This window comes from Heterodontus francisci, chromosome 18 (assembly GCF_036365525.1).
Source record: "Heterodontus francisci isolate sHetFra1 chromosome 18, sHetFra1.hap1, whole genome shotgun sequence".
In the NCBI taxonomy this organism is placed as follows: Eukaryota; Metazoa; Chordata; class Chondrichthyes; order Heterodontiformes; family Heterodontidae; genus Heterodontus; species Heterodontus francisci.
Window position 1 is genome coordinate 76,989,558 of NC_090388.1, and position 19,381 is coordinate 77,008,938.

The 19,381-nt window shown below is 43.8% G+C and overlaps 1 protein-coding gene across 1 annotated transcript in view; it reads right to left on the minus strand.

The window, feature by feature from the left end:
• LOC137379362 (uncharacterized) overlaps positions 1 to 19,381 on the minus strand; it is a 96,318-nt gene that overhangs the window by 17,761 nt on the left and 59,176 nt on the right. The window contains exons 14-15 of the mRNA XM_068050067.1: positions 16,993 to 17,091; positions 16,682 to 16,870 (exon numbers count right to left, since the gene is read on the minus strand). Coding sequence (XP_067906168.1) covers positions 16,682 to 16,870; positions 16,993 to 17,091 — 288 coding nt within the window. The remainder of the gene's footprint in view (positions 1 to 16,681; positions 16,871 to 16,992; positions 17,092 to 19,381) is intronic.

The window sequence follows — 19,381 nt, forward strand, 5'->3', positions numbered from 1 at the left end:
CGGTCCACCGTGTCTGTGACAGCCATCAAGCCTATCTATTCTAATGCCATTTTCCAGCACTTGGCCCATAGACTTGTATGCTATGGCGTTTCAAGTGCTCATGTAAGTACTTCTTAAATGTTGTGAGGGTTCCTGCCTCTACCACTGCTTCAGGCAGTGTGTTCCAGATTCCAACCACCCTCTGGGTGAAAATGTTTTTCCTCAAATCCCCTCTAAACCTCCTGACCCTTACCTTAAATCTATGCCCCCTTGTTATTGACACCTCCACTAAGGGAAAAAATTTCTTCCTATCTAACCTATCTATGCCCCTCATAATTTTGTATACCTCAATCAGGTCCCCCCTCAGCCTTCTCTGCTCTAAGGAAAACAACTCTAGCCTATCCAGTCTCTCTTCATAGCTGAAATGCTCCAGCCCAGGCAACATCCTGGTGAATCTCCTCTGCACCCTCTCCAGTGCAATCACATTATTCCTATAGTGTGGTGCCCAGAACTGTACACAGTACTCCAGCTGTGGCCTAACTAGCGTTTTATACAGCTCCATCATAACCTCCCTGGTCTTATATTCTATACTTCAGCTAATAAAGGCAAGTATCCCATATGCCTCCCGAACCACCTTATCAGTGAGCAATGGATCCAAAGTATGGCAGCCAGGGATGGAGAAGATGTGGAGCAGTTTGTTCAAAACATGTCATAAATGTCAGCTTGTCAGTAGACCCAATCCACTAGAACCATACGCAGCATACAGTTACAGTTACCGGCTGGACCATGGGAGGATGTAGCAGTTGACTCCTTTGGCCCACTTCCATCAGCAGAGTTCATACTAGTGGTGTTTGACTATTACAGCCATGATTATGAGTATGTGGTAATGAAGTCTACAATGGCAGAGAAAACGGTGATTGCATTGACTGAAATATTTGCAAGGCAGAGTCTACCTTGTATTCAGACAATGGGCCACAATTCATTTCACAGACCTTTACAGATTATATGCAAGTCACAGGCAGTCACCGTCACAGAGTAAAACCTAAATGGCCACAGGCAAATGGGGAAGTGCAAAGACAAAACCAATCCTTAGAGAAATAGATAAGGATTGCTCAGGCTGAGGGTAAAGACTGGAAGGAGATGTTATTGTCATATGTGGCCATGTATAGAGCAACTACACACACAAGGACAGGAAAGAGCCCAGCTAAGTTGTTATTTGGATGCAAAATATGCACCAAGATACCAGAGCTGAGGGACATTAGAGTTGATCAGGAGGTTCAAGATCATGATGCTGAGAAAAAGGGTGTTGCAAAGTTTTATGCAGACCAGAGAAGGGGAGCTAGACAGTCTGATGTGAAGCCAGGTGATGAAGTATTGCTGAGATGGGAGAGTCTGAGTAAGATGGATACACCATATTATCCCAAGCTGTACACTGTTATTGCCAAGAGGGGAAACAGTGTGACTGTTTCTGTATGACAGATATTCTTCATGTGTCAAAAAGTATCATGGTGACAAAGACACAACAGCAGATGAAGCAGATGTAGGAGTTGAAGTGAAGCTGATATCCAACAATCTAGATGCCCAAGCCAGTGATGCTGATGGCAGGCAGACAGCTTGTTATCCAGAGGGAGAAACATCAGTTCCAGAGGGGGCTGATGACATTTCCTAATCCTGACGTGGTGACCAGAGTTTCTAAGACAACAGGCAGAAGATGGTGTGAGAGGAGACAACCAAAGTGAGATGAAGATTTTGCGTGTGATTTATTCACAGAACATGAAATTTGATATCAGTGTGAAGCAACAATTGGTGATTTAAAACAATGTGATTTTAAGTTGAAAAACAGCAACTCTTGATACAAAGCATGCGCCTAGATGTGGAGTTTTGTGTTGTGATTACGTTCAAAACTAAAAAGGGTGTATTCCGAACGCTGCCCGTGAAAGCAAATGTGTTGAAAGAAAGAAAATGTGTTGAACAAAAGACTGAATCTGTACTGGATTGTGATGCACTGAACTTACCTGACATTTGTAACTGAAGAAATTCAGTGAGTTAGGAAAATAATGATTTGTGAAGTTTGTTTGCAAAATTTATTCCAGTATGTTTGGTAAGGGATGGCGTCTAAGCTACATACACCAAGCAGGAAAATCATGGACATGTTTGGTCTGATAAGGGAGGAATGTCATGATGGCTACTATAGATACTTGGATGAGAAACGGAAAGGAACTCTCTGGTGCCAGGGTCAAGAATGTCACTGAGTGGCTTCAGAGCACTCTGAGGTGGGAGGGTGAACAGTTTGGTACCTGCAGGCAGATTTTAGGGAGCTAGGAAGGAGACTAACAAGCAGGATCTTAAAGGTAGTTATCTCTGGATTACTCCCAATACCATGCACCAGTGCGTATAGAAATAGGAGGATAAAACAGATGAATGCGTGGCTGGAGAGATAATGCAGGAATAAGGGCTTTAGATTCCTGGGACCAGATCTGGGGGAGGTGGGACCTGGACAGGCCAGACAGGTTACACCTCAACAGGGCCAGGACCAATGTCCTTGCAGGGCGGTTTGTTAGTGCTATTAAGGAGGGTTTAAACTGAACTGGCAGCGATGGAAACCAGGATGTACCATCAAAAAGCAAAAACAACGTGCACAAAGGATTGGGAGAAACAGATTAACACTAGAGTAAGAAATAGGAAGGTATTAGATGGGGTCAGAGTAGGAGGGAATGCAATTAAGTATAAATTAGGTTTGCTGTGCATGTAAGTGAAAGCATGGAGTGCGGTAAATATGGTTGGTAAGCTGCAGGCACATATAGGCACATGGGAATATGATATCACAGTGATAACGGAGACCTGGCTCAAAAATGATCATGAATGGGTACTAAATATTCCTGGATACAAGGTGTAGCAGTGTACCGTTTTGAAATTGCAATTGCATTGTGCATTGTGTACACTTGGGGCAGCTGTAGAACACACCTGCTAGCAAAGGGAAAGTGAAAGTTAAAGAGATTAAAGGAGATTTAAAAAAAATTCATTCAGGGATGTGGGCATCGCTGGCTAGGCCAGCATTTATTGCCCATCCCTAATTGCCCTTGAGAAGGTGGTGATGAGCTGCCTTCTTGAACCGCTGCAGACCATTTGGGGTAGGTACGCCCATAGTGCTGTTAGGAAGGGAGTTCCAGGATTTTGACCCAGTGACAGTGAAGGAATGGCGATATAGTTCTAAGTCAGGATAGTGTGTGACTTGGAGGGGAGCTTGCAGGTGGTGGTATTCCCATGCATTTGCTGCCCTTGTCCTTCTAGTTGTTAGAGGTCGTGGGTTTAGAAGGTGTTGTCTAAGCAATCTTGGTGCATTGCTGCAGTGCATCTTGTAGATGGTACACAGTGCTGCCACTGTGCGCGGTGGTGGAGGGAGTGACTGTTTGTAGATGGGTGCCAATCAAGAGGGCTGCTTTGTCCTGGATGGTGTCGAGCTTCTTGAGTGTTGTTGGAGCTGCACCCATCCAGGCAAGTGGAGAGTATTACATCACACTCCTGACTTGTGCCTTGTAGATGGTGGACAGGCTTTGGGGAGTCAGGAGTTGAGTTACTCGCCTCAGGATTCCCAGCCTCTGACTTGCTCTTGTAGCCACGGTATTTATATGGCTATTCCAGTTCAGTTTCTGGTCAATGGTGGCCCCTAGGATGTTGATAATGGGGGATTCAGCGATGGTAATGCCATTGAATGTCAAGGGGAGATGGTTAGATTCTCTCTTGTTGGAGATGGTCATTGCCTGGCACTTGTGTGGCGCGAATGTTACTTGCCACTTATCAGCCCAAGCCTGGATATTGTCCAGGTCTTGCTGCATTTCTACACGGACTGCTTCAGTATCTGAGGAGTCACGAATGGTGCTGAACATTGTGCAATCACCAGCGAACATCCCCACTTCTGACCTTATGATTGAAGGTACGTCATTGATGAAGCATCTGAAGATGGTTGGGCCAAGGACACTACCCTGAGGAACTCCTGCAGTGATGTCCTGGAGCTCAGATGATTGACCTCCAACAACCACAACCACCTTCCTTTGCGCTAGGTATGACTCCAGCGAGCGGAGGGTTTTCCCCCTGATTCCCATTGACCTCAGTTTTGCTAGGGCTCCTTGATGCCATGCTGCCTTAATGTCAAGGGCAGTCACTCTCACCTCACCTCTTGAGTTCAGCTCTTTTGTCCATGTCTGAACCAAGTCTGTAATGAGGTCAGCAGCTGAGTGGCCCTGGCGGAACCCAAACTGAGCATCACTGAGCAGGTTATTGCAAGCAAGTGCCGCTTGATGGCACTGTTGATGACACCTTCCAAAACTTTACTGATAATTGAGAGTAGGCTGATGGGGCGGCAATTGGCCGGGTTGGACTTGTCCTGCTTTTTGTGTACAGGACATACCTGGGCAATTTTCCACATTGCAGGGTAGATGCCAGTGTTGTAGCTGTACTGGAACAGCTTGGCTAGGGGCGCGGCAAGTTCTGGAGCACAGGTCTTCAGTACTATTGCCGGAATATTGTCAGGGCCCTTAGCTTTTGCAGTATCCAGTGCCTTCAGTCGTTTCTTGATATCACGCAGAGTGAATTGAATTGGCTGAAGTCTGGCATCTGTGATGCTGGGGACCTCAGGAGGAGGCCGTGATGGATCAACTCGCCACTTCTGGCTGAAGATTCTTGCAAATGCTTCAGCCTTATCTTTCGCACTGATGTGCTGGGCTCCCCCATCATTGAGGATGGGGATATTTGAGGAGCCACCTCCTCCAGTTAGTTGTTTAATTGTCCACCACCATTCATGGCTGGATGTGGCAGGACTGCAGAGCTTAGATCTGATCCGTTGGTTATGGGATCGCTTAGCTCTGTCTATCGCATGCTGCTTACGCAGTTTGGCATGCAGATAGTCCTGGTTGTAGCTTCACCAGGTTGACCCCTCATTTTGAGGTATGCCTGGTGCTGCTCCTGGCATGCCCTCCTGCACTCTTCATTGAACCAGTGTTGGTCTCCTGGCTTGATGGTAATGGTAGGGTGGGGGATATGCCGGGCCATGAGGTTACAGATTGTGGTTGAGTACAATTCTGCTGCTGCTGATGGCCCACAGCGCCTCATGGATGCCCAGCTTTGCATTGTTAGATCTGTTTGAAATCTATCCCTTTTAGCACGGTGGTAGTGCCACACAACACGATGGATGGTATCCTCAATGTGAAGGTGGGACTTCGTCTCCACATGGATTGTGCAGTGGTCACTCCTACCAATACTGTCATGGACAGAAGCATCTGCGGCAGGCAGATTGGTGAGGACGAGGTCAAGTATGTTTTTCCCTCGTGTTGGTTCCCTCACAACCTGTCGCAGACGCAGTCTAGCAGCTATGTCCTTTAGGACTCAGCCAGCTCAGTCAGTAGTGGTGCTACCGAGCCACTCTTGGTGATGACCATTGAAGTCCCCCACCCAGAGTACATTTTGTGCTCTTGCCATCCTCAGTGCTTCCTCCAAGTGGTGTTCAACATGGAGGAGTACTAATTCATCAGCTGAGGGAGGGCGGTAGGTGGTAATAATAGGAGGTTTCCTTGCCCATGTTTGACCTGATGCCAGAGACTTCATGGCATCCGCAGTCAATGTTGAGGACTCCCAGGGCAACTCCCTCCCTACTGTATACCACTGTGCCACCACCTCTGCTGGGTCTGTCCTGCTGGTGGGACAGGACATACCCGGGGATGGTGATGGCAGTGTCTGGGACATTGTCTGTAAGGTATGATTCCGTGAGTATGACTATGTCAGGATGTTGCTTGACTAGTCTGTGGGACAGCTCTCCCAACTTTGGCACAAGCCCCCAGATGTTAGTAAGGAGGACTTTGCAGGGTCGACAGGGCTGTGTTTCCCGTTGTCATTTCCGGTGCCTAGGTCGATGCCGGGTGATCCGTCCGGTTTCATTCCTTTTTATCGACTTCGTAGCAGTTAGGTACAACTGAGTGGCTTGTTTTTCAGAGGGCATGTAAGAGTTAACCACATTGCTGTGGGTCTGGTGTCACATGTAGGCCAGACCAGGTAAGGACAGCAGATTTCCTTCCCTAAAAGGACATTAGTGAACCAGATGGGTTTTTACAACAATCGACAATGGTTTCATGGCCATCATTAGACTAGCTTTTAATTCCAGATTTATTAATTACATTCAAATTCCACCTTCTGCTGTGGTGGGATTCAAACCCATGTCCCCAGAGAAATACCCTGGGTCTCTGGGTTACGCCACTAATACCACTACGCCACTGCCTACCCTCAGAGACTCCATCATGTGCAACAGCCTGCAGCCTCAGTCTCTGCCTCATACCTTCTACTAAACTCGGCTAAACCTCACTCCAGTCATGAGAGACATCACAATGACGCTGAAGTAAAAAGAAAAGGATGGTGAAAAACTGGAAACATTGTTTTCAGGAGCAAAACTTTTGGAAGGTTTTTGTCTACTTTTACAGACAGCATTTTAAGTTGAAGACTGTGTTAGAGTGACGCACAGGAAGCTTGTACAATGTATACACACACACATACAGACTGATCTCTCCAAAATAGCCATCCAATCAAAAAAAACTTTTAATCTCAGATAATTACAGAGAAATTTCCTCTGAAAGGAACATGATCCTGGATCTCTTATCACACATTATCACTGCATTGCTGATTAGTATGGTGTTGTATGAGCTCAACCTACTACCTTTTGATGTGCATTCAGAACCATCATCTCTATTACCATGTTGGCAAAAGTGGCTGTGATGTTTCATAGGCACGATGGCAGGTTTTTCAATCACAGACGACACAAGGAAAAAAGCCTTACTTCTACATGATGGAGGTGAAGAATTAGAAGATATCTTTGAGACATTTGCATCTGAGCAAACAGACTATGACTCAGCAAAAAAATGCACTGATGATCTATTTCATGCCCAAGAAAAACACCGTATACGAAACCATTGTCTTCCAACTGTCACAATCTGCTTTTTTTCTTCCTCGGGAAATATTGCGGTGCACCTTTAAGCTGTAAAATATCATACTTCTTTAAGGCAGAAAGCTCCAGGGACTGTAAGCAAAAGTGCATTCTTGTTACTTAGTTACAACCATACAGAGAGGGAGAACCGGACATACAATGTATCCAATTTGATTTTGAAAACTGACTAACTGGTTTGTTCAGAGACGGACAGACATAGCTGTGCTAGCACCTGAAGAGAAAAAGAAGAGCTCTCTAAGACAGTTTGTTTAGCTTCTCTCTCAAGGTTCTAAAAACTTCAAGCCAGATTAGTTCCCTAAAGAAATAACAACTTATTGATCTGCTCTGTTAATCGCTGGAAGACAGAAGAGTTTAACACTTCACTGCTGAATTGAACTGCCGAATTCCTGTTGTTGGATTTATCGGACCTTGGAAGACTGCAAGTGGACTTTGACTGTGTTGTATCAGTCGGCGTTTGTCAGGAAGCGTAATCTGCAAAGACGTTCTTGTTATTTCTATTTTTTTTGGTAGCTAATTAAACACCAAAATACTGTTAGTTGGAGTATATGTATGCGAATGTGGGAGTTAGATTCTTTAAATAAGTTATAAGGTCTTTAGATATTGGTTTATCTGAGCGGTGTTTAAGATTTTTTAAAAAATAAATAGTTAATTTGGTTTGGTTCGACTCAATCGAGGATAACTAGATTGTTTCAATTCGGCTGCTGCTTTCTTTGATTTGGAAAGCTTAAAGATGTGTATGATGCGACCTGTGGAGCGGCGGGACTGAATTGACAGTGCGTTGCTCCCACTGCAATCAGAATCATATATTTTGATTGGGGGCTTTGTCCTAAGCAAGAAGCAAATGAGACAGTTGACCAAAATTGCATGCAATTGAGGCAACTAGCAACCAAATGTGATTTTGGTGATGTTAAACATGTCAAACAGGAAATGAAAACACAAATAACCGAAGGCTGTCTCTCCAGTCAACTATGCCGAAAAGCACTTGAAAAAGACAGAAAGCTGTCAGAGCTGCTGGAGTTAACAAGATCACTATTGCTCTCAGAGTCCAGAGCTACTGACGTTAAGGCTGCTAACAGTAACTACCACACTCCAAGTTCAACTCCTATGAACACTATTCAGCACTCATGTGCCAGGAAACCACCTGCAAAGCAACAGCAGCCATCTGATAAACAGAGTAGTGACTTAACCAAAGAATGTTTCCACTGTGGCAGTGCTTACCCACACCACACAGAGCGTCCTGCTACTGGTAAACAGTGCAAAGCCTGTAGAAAAGCCAACCACTTTGCTCAACAGCAAAATCACTACTAAGACCAATACCAAAAAAAGGGTGGTATGTATGCGTTCCACAACAAAAAGGCGAGAGAATGTAGGCAATGTACAGGCAGATGACCCTGAACATACTTTTTTCCTCTCTCTCAGACACAGCAAATAGCGACGTATGACAATGGACCCCATTCAACAGCGATGAGTTCAGCAAATTCGCAAACTACCTAGGGTTCACTCATCAGAAAATCACACCCCATTGGCCAAGAGCTAAAGGAGAAGTCAAGAGGTTTACGCGAACCTTGAAAAAAGTGATACGTACAGCTACAGCTGGGAACGTCATGGAAGCAAGAACTAGATCACTTTCTTCGTAATTACAGAGCGACTCCTCACTCGACTATTTGAAAACCTCCAGCTACACTCATCTTTGCACATCCTATGCACACATGCCCACCCGAGCTACCCTGTGGAGCTCATATGATCAACATGTATGTGAACGCGATCAAGATCAGAAGGATTGAATGAAGGTAAATACAGAATGAAATATGAAATTTAGAGCTACACCACTAAAGCCAGGAGATAAAATGCCTATGAAGTGTGATGGTATTGTTTGAGAACAAATAAGCCCTTATGACATTGTTATGAAAATGCTTCTTTTTTAATACTTTTTGAGGACTCGTATTTTAGAATTATGTAGATGGATTCATTTGAGACTGACGGGATGCCATGGCAGTGTTTTTTTAAAGGGTCACTGGAAGGACTCTGTTTAGAAATGACATTTACTGGATGTCACATATCTTCAGCTAAGTAAACAACAGGTGCCTTCTGAATATGGGAGTTTTTTTTACAAGAAAAGTGACAGGTCAAGATTTATGGGGCTTAAGAGTGGGTTTCATTTTTGAATACTGTTTTGAGTCAGTTGGGATTGTAGCTTGCTGAAAGAAACACCCAGCTCATCTTTTCTCCAATATAAACACAAGAAATGCTGGAAATAATCAGCAGGTCTGGCAGCATCTGTGGAGAGAGAAGCAGAGATAACATTTCAGGTCAGTGACCCTTCAACAGAATTGGCAAAGGTTAGAAAAGTTTTAAGCAAATAAAGCGGGGGTGGGGCAAGAGATAACAAAAATGAAGGTGTTGATAGGACAAGGTCACAGAGAATAACTGACCAGAAGGTCATGGAACAAAGGCAAACAGTATGTTAATAATGTGTTGAAAGACAAAGTGTTAGTGCAGAATGGGTGTTAATGGACAGAAATATGAACAACCCTGGCCCAAAGCACAAACATGAAAAAAACCGTGGGCAGGCACATGGTAAGAAAAATTAATAATGAAACAAACTAAAATAAAATTTTAAAAAAAATGAAGAAAACGGAAAAGAAGAAAAAAAAAACCTGAAAATAAAAAGGGGGGCCCGTCATGCTCTGAAATTATTGAACTTAATGTTCAGTCCGTCAGGCTGTAGCGTGCCTTATCAGTAAATGAGATGCTGTTCCTCAAGCTTGCGTCGATGTTCACTGGAACACTGCAGCAATCCCAGGACAGAGATGTGGGCATGATAACAGGGAAGTGTGTTGAAATGGCAAGCAACTGGAAGCTCAGGATCATGCTTTCGGACTGAGCGGAGGTGTACCGCAAAGCAGTCACCCAGTCTCCGTTTGGTCTCCCCAGTGTGGAGGAGACCACATTGTGAGCAGCGAATACAGTTATACGATAATTGAAAGAAGTACAAGTAAATCGCTGCTTCACCTGGAAGGAGTGTTTGGGGCCTTGGATAGAGAGGAGAGAGGAGGTAAAAGGGCAGCTATTACACCTCCTGCGATTGCATAGGGATAATGGAGGAGTGGACCAGGGAGTCACGGAAGGAACAATCCCTTTGGAATGCTGACAGGACAGGGGAGGGGAAGATGCGTTTGGTAGTGGCATCACGCTGGATGTGGCTGAAATGGCAGAGGATGATCCATTGGATGTGGAGACTGGTGGGGTGGAAAGTGAGGACAAGGGGAACCCTGTCGTGGTTCTGGGAGGGAGGGGAAGGGGTGAGGGTAGAGGTGCGGGAAATTGGCTGGACAAGGTTGAAGGCCCTGTCAACCACAGATGGGGGGGGGGGGGGTGTCCTCAGTTGAGGAAAATGGAAGACATATCAGAAGCCCTGTTGTGGAAGGTAGCATCTTCAGAGCAGATGCGTCAGAGACGGAGAAACTGGGAGAATGGAATGGAGTCCGCACAGGAGGCAGGGTGTGAAGAAGTGTAGTCGAGGTAGCTGTGGGAGTCGGTGGGCTTACAATAAATATTAGTAGACAGCCGATCCCCAGAGATGGAGACAGAGAAGTCGAGGAAGGGAAGGGAAGTGTCGGAGATGGACTATGTAAAGGTGAAAGAAGGGTGGAAATTGGAAGGAAAGTTGATAAAGTTTTCCAGTTTGGGGCAGGAGCAGGAAACGGCACCGATACTGTCATCAATGTACCAGAAAATGAGTTGGGGGAGGGGGCCTGAGTAGGACTGGAACAAGGAATGTTTGACATATCCCACAAAAAGACAGGATCTTCTCTCCACCTCTCTGAGAAACCCTGCAAAAAAATCTAGTGTGTGATAGCTGTAATGCCTGATTTTTTCCTCTGAGAAGCTTTTGGAAGACTTCCTCGCGATATCTATGGAACGAACTGCCTCTGAAATTATCCCATTGACCCATCTACATGTACTCGGACGCCAGACTGTATGCTATCTGGAACATAACATATCATCCTTTTTATTCAATAATTAACAAGTACTTTGGGGCCAGAGAATCTTTATTTTTCCTTTAACGCGTGTGTGTGTGTTGGGGATTTAGAAGGGAATATATGTATTTATTGTCATATTTCAAACTTTGTGTTCAAGCTTTGCACCTTTATTGACCAAGTCTTGTTTTACATTAAATTAAGACTTTTGTTGTTTATTAAAGAAACCTGGTTGGTGGATTTTATTCTGAAACTAAAATAGATAGAGTATATAATTATCCGCACTGGGTACACATTTAAATAGATGTTGTGACCTGTGGAGAAGTGGAACTAGAGAAAGACAGTGCACGCCTGTCAGCTTGGTCATAACATATAATTGGGGGCACATCCGGGATAACCCAAAGCCGACGACATGCAATTGTAAGTGGAGTAATAAATAACTGAAAAGGGGAAAAAGAAAACACCAGATTTCTTGTGCATTAGAGTAAAGTTTACACAACTGGAATGGCTTTGTCAATTGCTATGACCTTTCTGGGGAGGGAGGAGTTGTTCACGACCGAGTATTGCAGACTGGCACATTCCAAGGTCCAGGACTACGTGCTGAGGGACGCACTAAAGCTTGGGGCAGCCGCTGCAAAGGCTCAATGGGGAAAGACCACTGTGTAAGGTCCCCCCACCAAAGTGAACTGAGGGGCTGAACCCATGGGAAACCCCTTGGGCTGTATACACCAAATATGGGCTTGCTGTAAAATGTACGTGGCATGTAAAATGGAATGGAAGGGTTGTGAGGCAACTCACTCCTGTATTGAAAAAAACTGATTTCCTTTGAACTTTTTGGAATGTCAACGTGGTGCTGTTTTGAACTGTTTTGTAATGCATTTTTTACAGATTTTTATGAATAAAGTACATTTTTGGGGAAGAAAAAACTTTCTGGGGAGGGAGGACTTATCTCTGAGTGATTTGAAAAAGTTAACCAAGAACAGGCTAAAGGAATTGACAGAAAAGTTGTCGTTAGTGTTAAAACCAGGAGCTAAGAAAGCAGAAGTAATAGCACAGCATTTGAAATTGGAAGAAGGAAAAGGCAATCCAGATGATAATTCTGTTGAATTAGCTAGAATTCAGCTGCAGATGAAACAGCTTGAACAGGAAAGAGAACTGGAAATGAAAAAACTTGAGCTTGAACAGGAAAAAGAAATGAAAAATACTTGAACTATTTCAAAAGGAAAGAGGAGATGCGGGAGAGAGAAAAAGGAAGAGAGAAAGAAAAAAGGGAGCAAGAAAGGGTATTCAAATTTAAAAAGCTAGAACAATAAAAAATGGGTGGCCTTGACCTCGATGAAAATTCTGGTGAGGAAAGAACTGACTCCAGCCCAGGACCCAGTGGAGAGCTGATTAAATTTGTGCAAGCTCTCCCGAAGTTTGAGGAAAGGGACATAGAGGTAGTTTTCATTTCTTTTGAAAAGATAGCTAGACAGATGAAAAGGACAATGGAAAGCTGGACACTGCTTAGCTCATGAAATTTATGCCATGTTTTCTGAGGAGGCTTCTGCAGATTATGAGACGGCAAAAAAGGCTATTCTCGCTGCTTATGAGTTAGTCCCTGAAGCTTACCAGCAGAAATTTCAGAACGTCCAGAGACAGCCTGGGCAGACGTATGTAGAATTTGAGGGGGTAAAGCAAATTAACTTTGATCATCAGATGCAGGCACTAATGGTAGAGGCCATGTATGAGGGCTTTAGGGAAATAATTCTCCTGGAAGAATTAAAAAATTTACTCCCTCCATTAGTAAGAACCCATGTAGAGAACGGGAAGCTTTTAACAGCCAGACAGGCATCTGAGATCGCTAATGATTACAAGCTTGTCTACAAGCCTAAACCCTTTGTCCGTCACCCCCACAAACCCGAGAAGGATAGAAAGTGGGAGGGTGAAAGGAAGGCAAGTTGGCGGGGACAAGAAGAGATAGCTGGGAACGCCACGGGATCTCCTCCTCAGGTCAGAAAGGAAGATGCTGAGGGTGGAAGTGAGCTCTGAAAGCCTAAGTGTTTCCATTGCCACAAGGTGGGACACCTTTGTAGTGTTATAGTTGCATTGCATTGTGCATCGTATACACTTGGGCAGCTGTAAAACCTATATGCTAGCAAAAAGAAAGTGAAAGTAAAAGAGAATAAAGAAGGCTCCATTATGTTCAACAGCCTGCAGTCTCTGTCTCTGCCTTATACCTTCTACTAAACTCAGCTGAACCTCACTCCAGTCCCAAGAGACATCACACAAGTTGTTTAGGAAAGACATGGAAGGAAAGAAAGGAGGAGGTGTGGTGGCAGTATGGATTAAGGAGAATATTACAGTGTTGGAGAGAGAGGATGTCCTGGAGGGCTCAAGTTGGTTAGAACTAAGAAGCAATAAAGTTACCATAACACTACTTGTGGGAAAGATTTAGAGAAACAAATTTTCAAGGAAATTACAGAGAGGTACAAAAAGTATTGCATTGTTATAATGGGGGACTTTAATTATCCTAATATAGTCTGGGATAGTAACACTGTAAAGGGCAGAAAGAAGGAAGAGTTTCAGAAGAGTGTTCAGGAAAATTTTCGAGATCAGTATATTTCTGGCCCAATGAGGAAGGAGGCATTGCTGGATCTGGTTCTAGGGAATGAGGTGGATCTGGTGGAACAAGTGTCCGAAGGGCAATATTTAGAGGACAGTGAGCATAGCATCATAAGGTTTAGGTTAGCTATAGAAAAGGACAAGGAGCAATCTAGAGTAAAAATACTTAATTGGAGGAGAACCAATTTCAGTGGGGTGAGAATGGATCTGGCCCAGGTAAATTAGCATCAAAGTTTGGCAGGCAAAACTGTAATTGAACAATGGCTGCCTTTAAAGAAGAACTAGTTCAGGTACAATTGAGGTACATTCCCACGAGGGGAAAAGGTAGGGCAAACAAAGTCAGAGGTCCTTAGATGATGAAAGAGATAGTAAGATAAAGCAGAAACAGGGTGCAAATGACAGATGACAGGTTGATCATATAAGTGAGTACCAGACTGAAAGTAGAAAGTTCAGAGGGGAAGTGAAAAAAATAATAGAAGAAGAAAAAAGAGATATGAGAATAGACAGGCAGTTTACATAAAAGGGTATCCAAAAGTCTTCTATAGGCATAAAAATAGTAAAAAGAGGGGTGAGGTCGATTAGGGACCAAAAAGGGAATTACGCAAGGAGGCAGAGGGCATGGCTCAGGTAATAAATGAATACTTTGCACCTGTCTTTACCAAAGCAGAAGATGCTGCCATGTCATAATGAAAGAGGAGGTAGTTGAGACACTGGATGTGCTAAAAATTGATGAGGAGGTATTAGAAAGACTGGCTGTACTGAAAGTTGATATGTCACCAGGACCGGATGAGATGCATCCAAGGATACTGAGGGAAATAAGGGTGGAAATTGTGGCGGCATTGGCCATAATCTTCCAATCCCCTTTAGAGAGTTGGTGCCAGAGGATTGGAAAACTACCAATGTTACAGCCTTGTTCAAAAAAGGGTCTCAGGATAAGCCCAGCAACCAGAGGCCAGTTAGTTTAACTTCAGTAGTGGGAAAGCTTTTAGAAATGATAATCTGAGCCAAAATTAAATGTCACTTGGACAAATGTGGATGAATTAAAGAAAGCCAGCAGAGATTTGTTAAAGGCAAATTCTGTTTTACTAATTTGATTGAGTTTTTTGATAAGATAACAGAGAGGGGAATGCAGTTGATGTGGTGTACAATGACTTCCAAAGTGCCACACAACAGACTTGCCAGCAAAGATAAAGCCCATGGAATACAAGAGAGTGATAGCATGGATACAACGTGATGGATACTAAGTGGTAGGAGACAGAAAGTAATGGCGAACAGTTGGTTTTTTGGATTGGAGTAAAGTATACTGAGGGGTTCCCTGGGGGTCAGTTGTAGGACCACTACTTTTCTTGATCTATATTAATGACCTAGACTTGGGTATGCAGGGCACAATTTCAAAATTTGCAGATGGTACAAAACTTGGAAGTATTATGAACTGTGAGAAGGATAGTGATAGACTTCAAGAGGACATAGAAAGGAATGGGCAAACAGTGGCAGATGAAATTTAATGCAGAGAACTGTGAAGTGATACATTTTGGTAGGAAGAATGAGGAGAGGAAATTTAAAGTAAAGGATACAATTCTACAAGGGGTGCAGGAGCAGAGGGACCTGGGTGTATGTGTACAAATTGTTGAAGGTGGCAGGGCAGGTTGAGAAAGTGGGCAATAAAACATATGGGATCCTGGACTTTATAAAAAAAGAGGCATAGGGTACAAAAGCAAGGAAGTTAAGGTGAACCTTTATAAAACATTGGTTTGACCTCAACTGGAGTATTGTGTCCAATTCTGGGCACCACACTTTAGGAAAGATGTGAAGGCATTAAAGAGGGTGCAGAAAAGATTTACAAGAATGGTTCCAGGGATGAGGACTTCAGTTACATGGATAGTTGGAGAATCTGGGGCTGTTTTCCTTAAATAAGAGAGGGTTGAGAGGAGATTTGATAGATGTGTTCAAAATCAAGAAGAGTATATACACTGTACATAGAAGAAAAACTGTTCCCATTGGTGGAAGAGTCGAGAACCAGAGGACAACAATTTAAGGTGACTGTCAAAAGAACCAAAGGCGACATGAGGAAAAACTTTACTACACAGTGAGTGGTTAGGATCTGAAATGCACTGCCTGAGAGTGTGGTGGAGGCAGATTCAATTGTGGCTTTCAAAAAGGAACTGGATAAGCATCTGAAGAGAAATATTTTTCAGGGATCTGGGAAAAGGGCGGGGGTGTGGGTCTAGCTGAGTTGCTCTTGCAGAGATCCAGCACAGGCATGAAGGGCTGAATGGCCTCCTTCTGTACTGTAACCATTCTATAATTCTGATGATTAGAACCCAGGGCAGCACCTGGAATGATATCAGACAATCATCTCTTGAAATGATCCTTTGGCTTAAAGTTGAAATGTGGTCATCACTTTCGCAGCTACAGGTAGAACTATCCAGGCAGTTGATCTTGGTTGCAGATCTTCATGTTAGATGGCAAGTGCCTGTATTGCCTCTTTGGAAACATACATTTCCCAAGCAAAGGTCCTGAGAGATCTTAATAAGATCTGTTTGGCTATAAATTCTTTGAGAGTTGATTATATCATGTATTGTGCATTGTTCTCTTATACTGTCTCACTTTCCATTCCTCTATCCCACAATGAAACTCTGCCTCTTCCATGAAAATTTAAAACAAGGTAATCCCCATCGGGAATCCTATAACTGATACTCAGAACTCTAGCAATCACTTTTCAGGCTGCAGGCTCCAAAGTAAAACACTTTGAATAGTGTCAGTTGATGCTGGCAATAGGCATACCTCTTAACTCATCAATAATACTCGACTACAATGGGAGCTCATGACACAGGTCATTGGTACATTCAATGCTCTTCCTCCTTATTAATTGTTATTTTAATGATCTCTCTGCCACATTGCATGCACACTTTGAGAAAGTACCATACTGCAATGGAAACTTCAACACTGCCAATATGGGATAGAAACCTGGTGGAAGAGGGTCCTTCTCCAGAACCTATCTCCAAGGTTGTTGGTTCCCTGCATTTCAGCTCCAAACTCACCAGAACCTGCAGGCTAATTTGAGATTATTGAGGCAAAAGACCCCAGAAGCTCACCCTAACATTCCATTCTGCATTTACTGTGTCTTTACCTGTGAGAATCACTCTGGTTATCGGGGGGAAAGCAATTACGTTCTTCATGGGTCTGTCACTACCATAGGGACCATAGTTAATGGAGTAGGACAAAACCAGGGCAACATCTGAAGTGGGTGGGTCCCAGCTAATCACAGCAGTAGATGCAGTTATATGGGAAGCCTGCACATTGCTGAGGACTCTCGAATCTGCAAATAAAACATAGCCTCAGTTAAATTGAGGAAAACACTTCAGCTCATCAAACTCTAACTACGAGAGTAAGTCAATTTTACACTCCTGTCTATTAATAATAAAGTTTATGGATACGTACATGGGGGAGTAGTGACATTAAGAGACCGGGAGCTGAGTGTTCGGTTAAAGGGAGAGTTACACACAATGGTCATGTTGTAAGTAGTATCTGGTTCCAAACCTTAAAAGGAAATACTCATGGTTAAATACAAGTACTAGAATACTGTGATAATATTTCACTCAAGTTATTTAGCAAAAGTATTTTTACTTCTTAACCTCCTTCCCCTTGTTCAGGGCTTACCCACCAGACGGGTCAACTGCAGCCATGTTTGTGGGCAGTCCGACCGGTCCTATGGCAATGCTGCTTTTGAGCAATGTACACGACAAAGCCTGGTAACAACCTACCCACCTTTGTCTAGAAAGTGACTGGCCTACATTGGCTGCCTGCCCACTGTAATCTCATGCTAACGTCTTGTTTTCAGGTATCATTGGCATATGTACAGAGGTGTTATTGAGCTGTCAGCTTTTGCGGGGTGTCGGGGGTGAGGGGGAAGGAAGTTGTTGGGGGTGAGGGGCAGTGTGCCTATGCCAGCTTTTCTGAAGCTGTTGGTTAGCTTTTACTAATTCATCAAGTTGAGATGTCTGCAACAAAGCCATGCTTTGTGTTAGATCTCCAACACCTTCATGCACAGTGGAAAACAGAGTCAATCCCCTGATTCCACACATTGTGGGGGTGCATTTCCACAAATGTTTTCCCATTTGTCCGCCATGGCTTTGGCAGCAGAGCTGAACCCCAGGCAACTGCCATAAACATTGTCTACACTATATTTAAGAGAATGTCAGCTCCCCTACCAAAGATGTATCAGAGAACCTCATTCTGTCCAATGTTCGCTCCCAGGAGGGGTCATCTCCCTTACTAGGCTATGATTCCACAGTCAACCTCCAACACCTTGCCCGAGTGACCATTATTCATGTTTGAGGCATGACTCCAGATTAGGAACAGGATCCATGAATGATTTTCCTTCCCTTAACCTTCAGCCAGTATGGCCAATTGCAGCACCCCAGTAGCTTCCCTGATAGAAGCAACAAAGACTTGCACCTTTCACAACCTCAGGATGTCCCAAAGTGCTTTACAGCCAATTGAGTCACTTAAGTGGAGTCACTGTGGTAATGTAGGAAATACAGCAGCCAATTTGTGCACAGCAGGGTCCCACATGCAGCCACGAGGTAATGACCAGGCAATCTGTTTTGGTGGCGTTAGTTGAGGTATAAGTATTGACTAGGACATGATCCTCGCCTCTGCTTTGAAATAGCGCCATGGGATCTTTTACATCCATCTGAGAGGACAGACGGGACCTTGGTCTCATCTGCACTCTGATAGTGCAGCACTCCCTCAGTACTGCACTGGAGTGTCAGCCTAGCTTTTATGTTCAAGTCTCTGGAATGGGAGTGAACCTACAACCTTCTAACGCAGAGCTGAGAGTGCTAGCACTGAGCCACACCTGGCCCTGGTTGAGATCTAACTAGACACAGACTGAAGAATGAACCTCGAACCTTCCGGTGCTCCATGGGTCAAAACCAAGCTTTACCATTGAACTTTTAGGGCAGCCGAGTTTGTAAACCAATCTGTAACCCTGTGCTAGGTGAGGCATTACCCCACAAGGAGGAAGTACAGTTACAGGAGAGGCTGTCTTGGGTTGCTATTGGAAACTACTTTGTAGGTTGGTTAAAAAGAGGCTGAGAAGCAGGAATCTAATCTTCTCTTACAGAAACTTGGGAAGCCTAGATGAATTGCAAAAGGTGAGAGAGAATCTTAAAGTAATGGGTTGAATCTTCCATGGAGAAATTAATAATTTCATGTTGACTCCATATCAGCTGCAATTTGGTTGAAATCTATGATAATAATCTAATGTAGATCTCCCTTGCGTGCACTTTTAATTCAAACTAGTAATGACATACCTAAGGGAGCAGGTCACATGTACCAGCCTGTGGCTCTTCAATTAAAAGATAATTAAAATTTTTTAAAAGCACCAGTCAATTTTCTGTTTTTAAAACTACCTTCAGGCAGATTCTCAGGCTGCAGCATGCTCAAACTGGAATGTGCCCATTCCCAGGTGGAAACCATACAATTATTTCCACTTATAACATCACACTCCCTTTACTTAAACTTGCATCCAGAACAGTCGTGTAGTTTGAAGGGGAAAAAAAGGCAGTGATTTCACAAGCCTCAGCTCTTCTGTGCTATTGATGCTTTGCCAAACTAAATGGCAAACATTTTACCAGGTGTTACATTCAAGCCAGCACCATGCCTATCGCAGAATATTTGAAGCAAATTCCTTGCTTATAGCTCTCATGAGGCTAAAAGATAAATTGGGAAAAACAGGATAAGTGGATTATTGGGATTTATAGCACCAATGGGAGAACTTGGGAGCTTCCTGTTGAAGGAAGGGTGGGAGGAAGGGCACATCCTG